The 14,757-nt window shown below is 40.3% G+C and overlaps 2 protein-coding genes across 2 annotated transcripts in view; one reads left to right on the top strand and one right to left on the bottom strand.

Annotated features, from left to right (window-relative positions):
* LOC143280981 (2-oxoadipate dehydrogenase complex component E1-like) overlaps nucleotides 1–4,943 on the top strand; it is a 40,940-nt gene extending 35,997 nt beyond the window's left edge. The window contains exon 23 of the mRNA XM_076585831.1: nucleotides 365–4,943. Within this exon, the coding sequence (XP_076441946.1) occupies nucleotides 365–472 (108 nt within the window). The 3' untranslated portion in view covers nucleotides 473–4,943. The remainder of the gene's footprint in view (nucleotides 1–364) is intronic.
* Nucleotides 4,944–7,825: 2,882 nt separating this feature from the next.
* LOC143280983 (fermitin family homolog 2-like) overlaps nucleotides 7,826–14,757 on the bottom strand; it is a 55,440-nt gene continuing 48,508 nt past the window's right edge. Inside the window, exons 11-12 of the mRNA XM_076585833.1 lie at nucleotides 14,513–14,659; nucleotides 7,826–13,438 (exon numbers count right to left, since the gene is read on the bottom strand). Of these exons, the coding sequence (XP_076441948.1) occupies nucleotides 13,148–13,438; nucleotides 14,513–14,659 (438 nt within the window). The 3' untranslated portion in view covers nucleotides 7,826–13,147. The remainder of the gene's footprint in view (nucleotides 13,439–14,512; nucleotides 14,660–14,757) is intronic.

Genomic DNA, 14,757 nt, shown 5'->3' with positions numbered 1-14,757 from the left:
TTGAATAAACATAATATATGTTCATTTCAAGCCCCATTCCCATGATTAAGTGTAATCAGATAACTATAATATTAATAATAATAATAACTAATATTTATATAGATGAAAATATTAATATTGATTGTAATGATAATGATGATGATAACTAGTGTGTATTTATATAGTGCTGAATCTTGTGTAGAGACAGATTAAAGCACTCAAACACTAGTCATTCACATGCACGCATGACTCTACTTTTATACAAAAAAAATATTGATGTTTTTTTCGTTATGCAGTGTGAAGAACTTACACTGTGTGCGAGAGCTGCACTGTATAAATCCCTTGTTTTATTACTAAATGTGAAGCCCTTGTTCCACCATTTCAGCTGAAGTACGTGGGGCGAGGGGTACTGGGTGCTCCAGCCACTGGCATTGGAGATGTCCACAAGCTGGAGTCCCAGAAACTGCTGGATGATACGTTCCAGACGTCCTAGTATCACAGCAACATGGCCATCATGTGATATTGATTGTGCGTGTCTGAGCTGTTGTTTTGCTTTTAAGGAAAGATGAACAGGTTTGTGTGCTGTTTGCAGATTTTTGACACTTCATAATCATGTAAAGAGGGGAGAAGGAAAAACAAGTTCATGGTTGTGTATTAGCAGTGTGGAGTGTTGTTGTGTTTTTTTGGTTTTCTGGTTTCAACATTGGGATAGGATGAGTGGAGGGGATTGATGGTAACAAAACGTTTTGTCTCAAAAGGGAATGGATCAGGTAAACTGTTATTACCAGTATGCTCAATTTGTACTTGCTGTTACAGTGAACATTAAGGCTATTTTTATTTGTGTGTGTGTGTTTTCTTTTTGTGTTTGTTTTTTCTTTTCTTGTCGTTTAAAAAAAATCATCTCATGTATGAACAAGCAAAATGCCCCTGCTGTTTTTTGTTTTTTTTTCTTCTGTGTTCAAGAGGCTGGAAACTGCACATCCAACTCACATAGACGAAAGGGCTTTTACGTGTGTCGCTCTTTTTTTAACCTGGCTCCATTCATGGGGATCAGTAAAGCATTTAACTTGATGATTTGTGGTTGTGAACAGATGCTTTATGTAATGAATGTGCCATGACTTTGATAAAGATGTGGACCTGGCATAAACATGTACAGGTTTGTACTCTGCTACACTGACTATCCTTCAAAGAAATTTTAAGTTTTTCTCTCTTATCCACACCAGCCCCTCCAATAAAAGTTTGTTTATATACCAGAGCAGATTTAACAATGTCCTTAAGTATCTTAAAAGTGTTTGAATGTATTTAATTTTCCTTTTCCGTGTCTTTAAGTTTAAAGTTTAAACTTACATTATATTGTTTAGTTCATCACTCTTTTTTTAATCCTTGAAAGTACTTGAAACTGAATAATGATGTTCCTTTTTTGTTTGTTTGTTAGATGAAGAAATCTTACAGCAGGAGAATGATCAGTTAAGAGAAGTAAAAGCTGAGGTTTCTTCCAATGACCAGGGAATGTAGATATGCAAATGGAACGAAACACTTCATGAAGGGAGGCGATTAAAAAGCGTTGTAGAAACATGGCTGATTGTGAGGAGTGAAAGTTAGACTTGGGCTGTTATCATTTTTTCAGTCACCCCTGTTGGGAACTGTCTTATGAATGATTATGTACAGGAAAGTAAGGAGTTTGGAATGCAAGTCATGGGTCCAGTGCCACGAAAGCAGGACCAAGTTCTGCTCTTTATTTATTTCCAAGATTTACCAATAACGGGTGAAGCTGCATTGTCTAGTCACCACAATGGGTATAGAACATGTTGCTGGCCCAAAGCTTTCAGACCAGCTGCGCATGTCACGTGGGTTCTGTCTTCCACTACCAATCACTAGTTTTCAGGACCATGTAGTCATTGTGAAGTCCAGCGATACCAGCACTGTTGCTGCATTTGAGAGGACAGCTCAAGCTGTCATCAGTAGTTTAAGACGTGTAACAGGAAACATGTAGAGGTGTGTTTTTTTGTTGTTGTTTTTGCCATTGTGAGATTTTTTAAGCTTGTATGAACTCTTATAAAGAGTGGTTGTAAGTGGACAAATGTGTAATGCACTTCTTATATATTCAGCCCCAGAGGCCCACATAAGTTGTTTGTAAACTAGTCTGTTGAACTGTTTTGTTACATGAATGTTCCTGGTAGCGTTATACAAATTTCTGCATCTGTGCCAGCCATGCTGGTGCATACATTTTTTTTTTTTTATTCTGTTGTTGTTTTGTTTTGGTGTTGTTTATAAAAATGAGCATGAACACTGTATCTGTCCACACCCTCTGTAAGCAGAGTTGACTTCACAGCAGTTCTCCAAGTTTGTCAGGACACAGTTGTACTATGCAGAGGTTACTGCTGATGCAAAGATCTCTGCGACCACAGTATTTTCCCCCTGTGCTTTTGGCCTTGCTGAAAACAGTCCAATAGTCTTTTTTTCCAGTCATTTTTCCCTACAGCCTTATTGCCTTGCAATCAGTAAATCTCAAATAGTGTTTGGCAGTCTTCACATCCAGGAATGTTTTACTCATGCTCTGTGATAGAGCTAATATTGTTGTCAGGGGTTTGGATTGAAAAAAAAGGCATTTAATGTCTTTGTTATTAAGGTCAGTCTTTAACAAATGTGTAATGTGATGTGGTTGTGAATATTCTTCCAAATGATGCAAGCAGGACCTTGGCGTCGGAAAAGACGAGTCCTCCATGCCACAAGCCATGATGGGGCAGACCAGAAGATGTGAAGAATATTTATGTCACTTCTACAAGACAATGTACTTATCTCTGTACCTGTCTCAGGAAATGGTGGTCATTGGAATGAGCAATCAGCTCCGGTCAGAAATGGCGTTTGACTGACTAGCAGTTGCCAGACAATTAACAAGATGACCTATCACACAGGGTTCCCACAGACTTGGAGAAACAAAATTCCCAACCTTTTCCCAATCTTTCCCAACCAGCTTAACCCAATGCGCTAGCCACCTATATAATGATATAACTTGTCCTTCTTCGGTCCTACCTGGTGCACCTGCTGAAAGAGCAGGATCGAGGAAGAAAGGAGTGGACCTGGACTTTGGAAGAGCCAAACTGATGGCCTAACCTGACACAGAGTGCTGTGAATTTTGGCCAGAGCAAACCGGTAAGCCTAGTTTACATCAGTTTGACGTGGTAAGTATTTTTAACCAAACTGGGAGTATAATACAAACTCCCTATGGAACTTCTATTTTTGCATTGTCCGAGTCGGTTATGAACAAAACTTTTTGTCCATTTCCCTGTCACTAGAGTCCGAAAGTGGTAAGGACTAATAGGGATGACTGCCATCTGCATTTTGTTTTTTACATAAGCTTTCTGTTAAGTGTTGACATTCTCTCTCATTATGTAACCAGATAGTGTAATGTGTGTAAATTTATAGTTTTTCTTTTGACAACAGATGAGCTGTTCTTGGGCATTTTCTTTTCAACGTACATGTGTGTGTGTTTATGTGTTGCAGGTCTTCATCATATACACCTTTTTAAAACCCATTTTCAGTTTTTACAGTGTTGTTGACAAGAGAGCTTTAAACAGATTTCAGAATCTTATTACCATGTACATTATTGGATGGGTTGAGTGTTCGGTGGATCAGTGATGAATTCCATACAAGTTACTGTATACTGTTATGCGAGATGTATCTATTTAATTGTGGAGTGCACATGCATGATATAGATTTTAAAATATATTATACTCTGTGTACGTGGTGAGCATTTTAAACAATGCACAGGAAAATGGTTGAAATGCTTCACAAGTTCATTCTAAGTGGCAGGAGGTGGTTTGTCCTGAGGCACATCTGTACTTTAATCAGTCATACTCCAGCAGGCCTCCTCACTCCCCCCACCCTCCCAACACCCACCCCCCACAAACCTTTAATGCTTTGATGGTGTGTAACAAGTTGTAAAGATGATAGACGCGAGTCACGGTCATACCATCCTCAACCTGACTTGGTCAGCGATTCATCCAAATACTTAAGAAATTATCCAAAGTTTTGTACATTTCCTGTGCCCATTTCAGTACTTACTTTTTCTTTGCTTCAGGAGCATGTACAGAAAATAGATCTATTTTGTTAATTGCCCACCAGGTCACATGGGACAAATCAGTGCTGGGGGATAAAAGTCTTTAAAATAGGAAGCTAAACAAACTTGAGGGGCATGGCCTTAAAGACTCCCATTTACTTAAATTACTCCAAAAAAGGAATAATAGATCAGTTTGCAAATCATTAAAATAAGGAAAAGAACACAAGGGATGATCTTGTCTCACAACAGTACTTTTCTGTAGTTCTTTCATATTTGTTAGCTGGAAGGCTTCACGTTTCAAATTTGCCATTAGAAAAATGTGATAGATAAGAGTGTTATTGTGTTCATATATTCCATCATAGTTTCCTGAGGCGATAAACAGAGAACAGGTAACCAGTGAAAACATGTTACCTGGTGTTAATGCAGTACATGCACTGAACAGCCAGTGAGGTATTCCCATTTTTGAATATATTTCCAGCTGTCATCACTGGTTTTTAAATTCCACATGTTTCCCAAACTTATATGGCTCAGTATAAGAAGTAGTAAACCATTTGAGAGGGGTTGAAGTCCTGCAGCCTTGTGAAATGAGCAAAAGTATCATGTTCATAGCTCAAGGAGAGCAGTGCATGGTGGTATCACACAGAAATCATGGAAGATGTAATCCGATTTTTAGTTCATTGTGTGGCTGGCCTAATACCGAGTAGTTTCAAAACTCCTGTTCTAAAGGTTGAAACAGTGTTTACCTATCATTCCGGTGTTTGTTGCCAGAAAATGTTTACTTACATAATACCTTTAATATGGATAACTGCTTATATTAGTCGTTTATTGGTGTTATGAAAAGAATTATATCTTCTCTGTATTGGATAAGTCACAAAAATAAAGATGTACTGACTGATGACTGCAACTGACTTTCTCTTCCAGGATCCTTTGCTTTTAGGTTTCAGGGATCAGTATGGATGGTGGCGTTGCTTTTTTTTTTTTTTTTGCACACAAATGTTTTCAGGTTTGCCCATGCCAAGTGCCGGAAGAACTCCTACTACTGATTTACAGCTTGTATAGTGTTTTCTTTTTTGTCGCTGTTATTGTTTTTATTCTTTATTTTTTTCTTTTGTGTCTCTCTCTTCAAGCCTCCAATAAAAAGTCCAAAACTAACAACTAACCTGTAACTTCAGGCCCAAAAATTGTTAACAAGGGGAGCACGGAGAAGGAAGACAACTACTGTGAGGAAAAACAACCACCCACTAACATGCAAAAATTCACAAATACTGAAGCAGGTTTAGGACATAAAAGGTATTTCAGGACAACATGGCAAGAGAACTGGGATAAACGATTAAGTTAAAACCACACAGCATGCCAGATGATGCACATTTCATTTTATTAGGAAGACAGCATTCATATCAGCAGAGTGCCCTTGGTGGAGATGTTGGGTGGGGGCAGGAGGGGTGTGGGGGAAGAGGTGAGGGGTTGCATTAGCTTTCCTCCTGATGTACAACATGAACCATGCAGCTTCAGAACCACAGTGGAGGATCATGGAGGGGGAAGGGTCGGGGGTATGAAGGCAAGGGAGAGCACAAACACCGCACAATCATGCAGAAGGGTGTATGCACATGCACACACATGGCTTGTACAGTGAGTACATTACGGGATGTAGCAGACACTCAAGCATCAGAAATGACAGTTTGTCATTCACTGTGGGCAGTTTGAGGGGTGTTAGTTTGCAGAAGGAAAATACGGTCAAATCTGTACATGCTTTCAAGGAAATGAAAAGAGGAGAGTCCTGCTTTAAAAATACAAGAAGAAGAAGAAGAAAAAAAAAAGAAACAAACTTTAAAAAGGGAATAAAACAAATATTGCTGGTCTCAACAAGTTCCAAAATGCTAAAAAAAACAGCTTCAATGTCATGACACCAGTTTCCAGTGTGAAGACTGAACTTTTTTTTTTTTCAATCTTTCCCCCCCTGACCTCCTTTACTTCCCACTCCCTTGAGACATTTCTGATGCTTGCTCAGAGGATGTGTAAGTTGACATGCACAGAAACGCTGCAACTTTGGGTTAGAAAGTACACACACAGGGGGTTGACACACAAAAAAGAATATTATATGCACACAATGGATTCATACGTTAAAGTCAAACTAAAAACACATTGTGTTGTAATTGTGTACAGAGTCTGCCATATTTATCATTAGATGAGAACGGATGGAGAGAAGGGTGGTGAGGAACGGCAAAACTAAATGACATCAGTCACTGAGTCAACCTGTCACACACACTCACATACAAAATGTGTTGTCTGTAGTACATGGATACAAGTAATAAAGTATCTCTGATGGGTCAGCTACGGTGGAGTTACCAATAAGCAGTGAGATATTACCTGTGATCACTTGATGTTTTGGGTTTCTTTTAGTACATATGTTGTTACCAGTAATCAGTGAATACAATTGGGATACATGTAGAGATTATTAACATATCTATGGAGACAACATGACATTAATGATACATATATTTGAATGGATATACACTTATGAATTTGTACTTGTACATCAGATTACATCCAAGGTTAGAACCTACACGGCAAGTACACTTAAGATTCCTATTATTCAGTTGGAATTAATGTATTTATCCAGGAAGTGTGGTGATACTTGCATCTAGTTGAAGTTTGTATATTTCAAATATAATTATTTTGTACTTTGTATATGATTATGAAATGTGATAATTACATCACATCTGTTCCCCAACGCTAATGAAATTCATGTGTTCATGAGAGCTGGAATTCAAATCATGTATCAGTAATTCAAACTGAGTTTAACTACAAAACAAGTGTATATACTGATCAATAGCATGCCCATCTTCTTGCTAAGAGTCAGAACTCCATTCAGTGTGATCAAGCACTGGGATGCCTTAGAACAACGATCATCATCAACTCTCACAGAGGTGAAGCTCAACTGTCTTCCCTGCAAATTACCTGTATGTGTGACATGATGCACACCCACCCACAATATAACAGTGTAAAGGGTCAGCTGTACCTTGTTCACAAGAGAAAAAGCCGTTCAATTCTCTACGTCAGTTCTGTACAGTCTTGCCCAGTTCAATTTACCTATCAATTTAAATATGAAATGTTTGTATTGAATTATTTAAGACAGGAATTTGTTTTAATAGATTTTTTTTTTTTTTTTTGATAAAAGTGCTTGTGATAAGAGTGATGAGAGTAACCTGGGTTGTTTAACAACTTATGGAGACTAAATGAATGTCGGCTCAATGTATGTTAGGTTGTTTAACAACTTATGGAGACTAAATGAATGTGGGCTCAATGTATGTTAAGTTGTTTAACAACTTATGGAGACTAAATGAATGTGGGCTCAATGTATGTTAGGTTGTTTAACAACTTATGGAGATTAAATGGATGTGGGCTCAATGTATGTTAAGTTGTTTAACAACTTATGGAGACTAAATGGATGTGGGCTCAATGTAAGTTAAGTTGTTTAACAACTTATGGAGACTAAATGGATGTGGGCTCAATGTATAATATCACCGGGCCAGCTAGAATGTCTGGAGACCTGGAGTCACTTGCCGTGAAACAAACCTGAAAGGCTGTGTAATCATATCACAGGAATACAGTAGTTCATATACCGCTACATGGTGTTTTTAAAAGAGAAAGTTGGCAAGACGGATATGAAACGATGACCCTGGGATATTTATGTATTGTAATATTTGCACAAAGAACACACTGTGTACCAAGTACAGCTTCATGGGTTGGTCTAACTTTCACACGGCAAGAATACATCACATGACATTCTTTCATCACTTTAATTAACATTGTTCAGCTACTTCAGTATGTTGCTGAATTAAAAAACCTTGATGCTGGTGTGCTGGCAACGCTGTTCAGCCAAACACTACAATCTGCTTTAAAGAAAAAAATGTATAAAATGGATTAAAATTTTAAAAAAGTACAGTTCTTCCCCAAGAAATGCTTTCAGCTTTTCTTTACCAGAAATCCATGTGTATCAAAAGCAGATGACGTCTCGCCACCACACATCCCTTGGGATACAGCTGGTGTCGGCTTGATACAAACACTGCTTTGTCATCTTGTTGGATACCACGGGGTTGGTGAAAACTATATCTAAGAAAAAACAAAACTCCACAGATACCAGACGACTGGTTTGGGCAGCAGTATTCCCATAGTGTCAATACAAATTTTCAACAGGACAAGCGAAAAGTTGTTCTCTCTTGCACATTTAAAACAATCTTTACACAATCTACAGTGATTATAAACAATGCTGTCAAAGCCTTGTACAACTTGGGGAACTCTGATTTCATCAGCAAAATGTTAAGTTTAATGTCAAGGGAAAAACCACTGAACCAGTCAGACACTGACTGCCTCAAAAGAAGACATGCAACTTAGTGAGTCAGTATCCTAACTGTAAAGCAGAGAGAGAAAAAAAAGAGCAAGAGGGTGATATTTTCCTGTTTCATGGGAGAATGGTGGCGACACTTTGTAAAACTCTTTGCTCTCATCTTTAATATAACATCCCTCGTAAAGACGGGGTGGGACAAAAGCATAGCTCTACTACTGACAAAATGGCAGGTAGTGAAATGAATATGAAACGGCAAAAAGAAACCGTTTTCAGAATTAAAAGTAGCTAGCAGTTAGAGTTCATCCATCACAGATGAACTGTGATAAAAGGAATTACAGAATAAATAATGAAAAAACATCCCATGACATGAACAACACACTTTCACTAAAAATTAATGTAAACAATCAATAAAAATTACGGATTTACATAAATAAACACAAACCACTAACTGTGCACTACATAAATGAATGAGGAATTTGGACAGCATAGCATAAAAATAATACATGAATGTTTTTGACAGCACTGCTGAAATGAAATGAGTGAATAAACAGCATAGTGTAAGATGAATGCTTGTAAATAATTACACTAGGCTCTGCCGTAAATACATGCCCAATTCCATAAATAACACAACTTTACACAATAATAGAGGGTATATAAATTGTCATATGCCCTAATAACGGTTTCAGAATTGTATGAATGACCTCATTCAGACGAATTCTCAGTCACCTAATTCATTTTAAAACATGACCAACAATGCACTTGTAAAATGTTTAAGTAAACTTTACCAATTAAATTGTATGATGGCCATGGTTGACAGGTTTCTCTGTACTTTGTTTCAACAAAGCGAAGTTCAGGTGTTTTTGCTCCTCACCCATGAGAAAAGGTGGTGTTCCCTTCTTGGGGCAAACTGAACTGACTTGTTCAAAACACATTATTCATCTTTCCTTGAGCCATCTTGGATACTGAAGAAAGGCAATGTATTGCTGTATATCTCAATTGGTGAACAATGTTTAAGAACTAAACATATGAATAAAAATAAAGCACAACACTTGAAAGAAACATATATTAAACATACTTTCTGTTGTTTCTCCTCACACTGCACCAAGTTTTTCACAACATGACAGAGAATGTGATGTGTTCATCTGAACTGAACCGATTCACATGCATCCCTCTGCTGATTGTTCATTAGCTGAACCTTCAGACTGCTTTCAATTCATGGCCCTGTACCCTAAGTTCATGTCGAATCAGCATTTGAAAGCTTCCTCAAGTCTCTGTACACTTAATGCAGCCCCTGACACTTGCTTCCAGTGTCCTGAAAGCTTCCTCAGTCTGTGAACTTAATGTGGCCTGTGACACTTGCCACAAAAGATGACAGGGTGGAACATTTGAGAAGTCTACTGGTTACTGTTCACAGACATTATGTACACAAACACTAGTAAGGCAAGAGAAATGGGTCGCTGAGGTGTTGTCAAGGCCCCCGGTCTGTCCACAGCCCTCCTGCCCACAGACTGTTCTCCATCCAGTCACTCTGAATCTCTCATCAAAACACATTCCAAAATCTGCTGACAGTACTGCACTTCAGAATCCTAGACAGTGACTGAGTTCCTGGTCTTCCTGTTGATGTCTGGCACACTGAAGAGCACAAGATGTACAGGCGATGAAAGGCCGCAGCGGAATGTGGGTGTGGAGGTCTCTTGTCTCTTGGTGTGGGTGTCATGTCTGTCCTTGACACTGACCTGCCAGAGCCTGACAATCCTAGCTCTACTTGTGGAGGGTGTGGACAGAGACGCCTGCTGGTGGTATGAACATGATTCATACTGGTGGTTGGAACAGTGCACCAATGGTGTGAGCTGTTGAGTGATATGACCTTACTAAATATACACTACAGATTCACCGACACAAAAAACAGCATGCACGTATTACATAAGTGGCACGGACATGCTATACTGCTGGGATGAAGGTAATCTATAAAATATAAACACACCATACAGTTGGAATAAACAGGTGGCATGGACATATACAGGTGGGATGGACATATTACACCGATATGAACATACACCTGGCATGGACATACACAGGTGGTATGACAATGCAACAGGTGATCTGAACATACAACAGTGCTGGCATGGAGAAAAAAATCCACCAATGGCATAAACGCACTCCACCTGATGCACAGCCGCACCCCCAGCACTGGCATCAACATAGTTCCCACAGCATGGCCACACCTTGCCAGTGCTGTGAACGTGTTGCATCAAAGTCATGATCAAACTCATCGCTTGCATTTGTGTTGGTGGTGGTGGTGGTGGTGGTGTAGCATCAACAGGAACCTGTGGTGTGCCAATCATGGTGGCATGACTACCACACTGCACCAACAGCGTACTATTCCAACAAACTGTGAGTGATATTTCTCCAAACCATGGACCAAACTGCCATGCTGGGGGAATGGGAACCACACAACACCACTGACCTATGTCTGACCATACCACCACAGCAGTGTTACTGTGTCTAGCAGGACAACACATCCACTACAGAGGTACAACACACACAGGTAGTGCTGACATGACCACACTATTATGCTATGATGCTTCAGACACTTCACCAAACCAGAGAGAGATACATGGTGAGTGTGTTGTGGGGGAAGTGAACTGAGACGGTTTTGTTAATCAATGTACTAAGGGCCAGACAGAGTCATTCATCTCTTTTTCTATGAATACTTTCTTTTAAAATGATCATAAAGTGTGCTGAACATTTATTTCAACTATTAACGGCAGATCATTTCTGTGCATCCAGTCCCTTTCCTTCTAAGACCTCATAACAACAGCAGATACACCTAGTGTTTGTGTGCAGGTGCTGATGCCAGCAATGCCCTCTCCTGTCACAGAAGAAAAAGCATAAAATCATTGCCGTGTGAGTGGAGTCTGTAGTACTGAGCAGCATCCACTCCTTCAGTTAGCAGTGTGACTGAAAGAGGCATGAACATCAGCAATTCAGGTAAGTTACAATCACAGCTGTTTCCTTTCTCCCGCAAAATAATGCCTTGAAAGTTCTGGTTATTGATGCAAGATACAAGGCCTGGTTTCCAACTCTTCCAAGCCTTCCCAGTCCTCTTCATATGGCAAAATACACAATGATTTCCACCAACAGCCTACCATGCTAGTTCATTTTCATTGTTACACTTTACAACACTGTATGAAGGCTACAATTCATGACAGTTCAACAGGGAGCTCAATCAGTGCGACAGTTGTACATTTGTAAAAACCTGCCCCACTTTTTCACAATCAGCTCAGTGTGATAATTGTACATTGTAAAAAAACCTGCCCCACTTTTTCACAATCAGCTCAAAGTGAAAATTGTACATATGTAAAAAAAACAACCCAAATTTTTCACAATCAGTCGTCTTGCTGTTGTTTATGCACTCTTTCGCAGTGTCCACAAATTACAGAACATGTCCAACTTCTACGGTCAACACTGGCGACAATGCACACACACGCAGAGCCGATCACCTCCTGCCACATCACAATGTCACACACTGCTTGCTAGTCTACAAAACACCTCTACAATCCTTTCCAAGGCCGCTGCTGCTGCTGAACCACCAACTGAAGACTCCCTAGTGGAGTGCATCCTTTGGCAGTAGAGTCGGTTTAAATAATTTGTTTTTTTTAATTATCACATGCGTATGTACATATCCTCACAAGCATTGGCACAACATGCACATCCAAACAAATCTTGGTTATGTGTCACAGACTGATTTCACACCCCCTTCACTTTCATCAGTAGTTAATACACATATCATCCTTTATTTGTCATACTCACACACAACCAGTCAGACAGATGTGCAATTTGAAATGCGACCTACTTATGACTTTGGATCTAAACACCTACAGTAACAAAATGTCTATTTCAACTAAAAAGCCGTCATAAAATGTTATCTGCTGAAAAGTATGTAGCCACAAACAGTACAGTGACAATGGATGGCAAACAGCAAGCCAGCAGGGAGTCTGTCCAGTCTGAACACTGTCACAACATGGATCAGCTATAACACACCTAGGGGGGTTTAGCAGGGACATCCAACAGTCAGCGGCAGCAGAGTAACCCAGGCACTGCAAGATGCTGTGATTTAGCTCCACAAAATGGGCATCACATGGGACCTTTTTCTTGTTCCTCATTCTGTAGACAAGCGGATCAGCAACAGTCTTCCAACAGCAGTTACTTCCGGCAGAACTGGTTCACACCATCTGATCCTCAGGGAAAACAATGTGCTGATTTATCCGTGTTAAGAAGAGAACAAATCTGTTTCAAAATATCTGCATTTTGATCTCAACACTGACATTTTCCATTCCCCAATACAATCCTTCACCTGTGTCTGCCACTGAAAACAAAAACCACCCTGAACTTTCTGTGGGTATGTTTGCAGCAGCCCGACTCTAAACCCGCTTCAAACAGGTGGCAACACAGGAGGCACTGTCCTCTAATGACCGCCAATGTCCTGAAAATACTCTTTAAGATCCATCGTCCCAAACTCAGCTTGGATAGCCCACCCCCAACCCCCAGTCCTCCCTCCCCCAAGCCCCCATTCCTGCCCCCTGACCCCCCTCCCCCCTCCCATACCTCCCCCATTCCCCAAACATCACCGATCACATAGACCAGCTTTGCCACATACTTCACAGCCAAAGAAATTTAGTCTCCATCTAATTCCACGATCACGATCACATGCAGCAAGTTTATTTCTGAACGCCACCGACTTGCTTGTTTCCCCTCTCTCAGGACCAGCCGCCAGTCAACTTGTGGAAGAGTTCTTCGTTCAGAGACTGGTTTTTGTCCTGCGAGCGGGTGGACAGGAAGATGTAGCCACCAATGTACTCGTGGACCGTTTTGCACGAGCACTCGATGGGTTCGAAGGTGACTTTCTGGTCCTCAAAGTCCAGAATGACGGTCTCGTTCTCCCAGTTGACGTGCCAGGTTTGCAGCAGGTTGTAGCGCCAGGTCTTGATGGAGTCGCCCGTATTGAGGTCCATGCGGATCACACGGTTACTGGCCACACCCAGCAGCTCCTGCATAGCACACAGCACACTCTGTACACAACAGTTCATCCGTAACATTCCACACAAATACAGAACATTTCATCTGTAACATTCCACACAAATACAGAACATTTCATCCGTAATATTCTGCAAAAAGACTAAATATTTCATCCATAACATTGTGCAAAAAGACTAAATATTTCATCCGTTACATTCCACACAAAGAATATTTTATGCATATCATTCCATACAAATACACCTTTCATCCATATCATTCCACACAAAGACAAACATTTCAATCATATCACTCCACACAAATACACATTTCATTGATAACATTCCACACAAATACTAAAAAATTTACCCATTAACATTCCAAACAAATAAACAATAGTTCATCCATAGCATTTCATACAAACACACATTCCATCTGTAACATTCCAGTTTCCACACAAATACACAACAGTTCATGCATAGCATACTACACAAATACCTTTTAGGAGCAAGTTTGGAAGCAAAACCCAACACAACTCCGCACACATCAGAGGTTCAAAAGCAAAACCCAACATAACTCTGCACACATCAGAGGTTCAAAAGCAAAACCCAACACAACTCTGCACACATCAGAGGTTCAAAAGCAAAACCCAACACAACTCCGCACACATCAGAGGTTCAAAAGCAAAACCCAACACAACTCCGCACACATCAGAGGTTCAAAAGCAAAACCCAACACAACTCTGCACACATCAGAGGTTCAAAAGCAAAACCCAACACAACTCTGCACACATCAGAGGTTCAAAAGCAAAACCCAACACAACTCCGCACACATCAGAGGTTCAAAAGCAAAACCCAACACAACTCCGCACACATCAGAGGTTCAAAAGCAAAACCCAACACAACTCCGCACACATCAGAGGTTCAAAAGCAAAACCCAACACAACTCCGCACACATCAGAGGTTCAAAAAACCCAACACAACTCCGCACACATCAGAGGTTCAAAAGCAAAACCCAACACAACTCTGCACACATCAGAGGTTCAAAAGCAAAACCCAACACAACTCCGCACACATCAGAGGTTCAAAAAACCCAACACAACTCCTTACCTCCTTCTTGTTGTTGGACATCCTGATGCGGAAGTAGGTGATGCCGAACTCAGGCAGGGACTGCCATGCCTTGATGTACGCCATCTTGGCCTCTGTCAGTCCCATGTCCCGCACGTTGGCATGGGCCTCCATGATGCGCTGAACAATCTGAAAACAACACGCAGCTCAGCAGTGTGTGTGTGTGTGTGTGTGTGAGCCTCTTTAGCAGTTCTCAGTAAACAGTGTGTGTGTCAGCCTCTTTAGCA

The sequence above is a fragment of the Babylonia areolata genome, chromosome 4 (genome assembly GCF_041734735.1).
Source record: "Babylonia areolata isolate BAREFJ2019XMU chromosome 4, ASM4173473v1, whole genome shotgun sequence".
In the NCBI taxonomy this organism is placed as follows: Eukaryota; Metazoa; Mollusca; class Gastropoda; order Neogastropoda; family Buccinidae; genus Babylonia; species Babylonia areolata.
The sequence above is the reverse complement of the archived record's forward strand: the minus strand, read 5'-3'. Positions and strand labels throughout refer to the sequence as shown.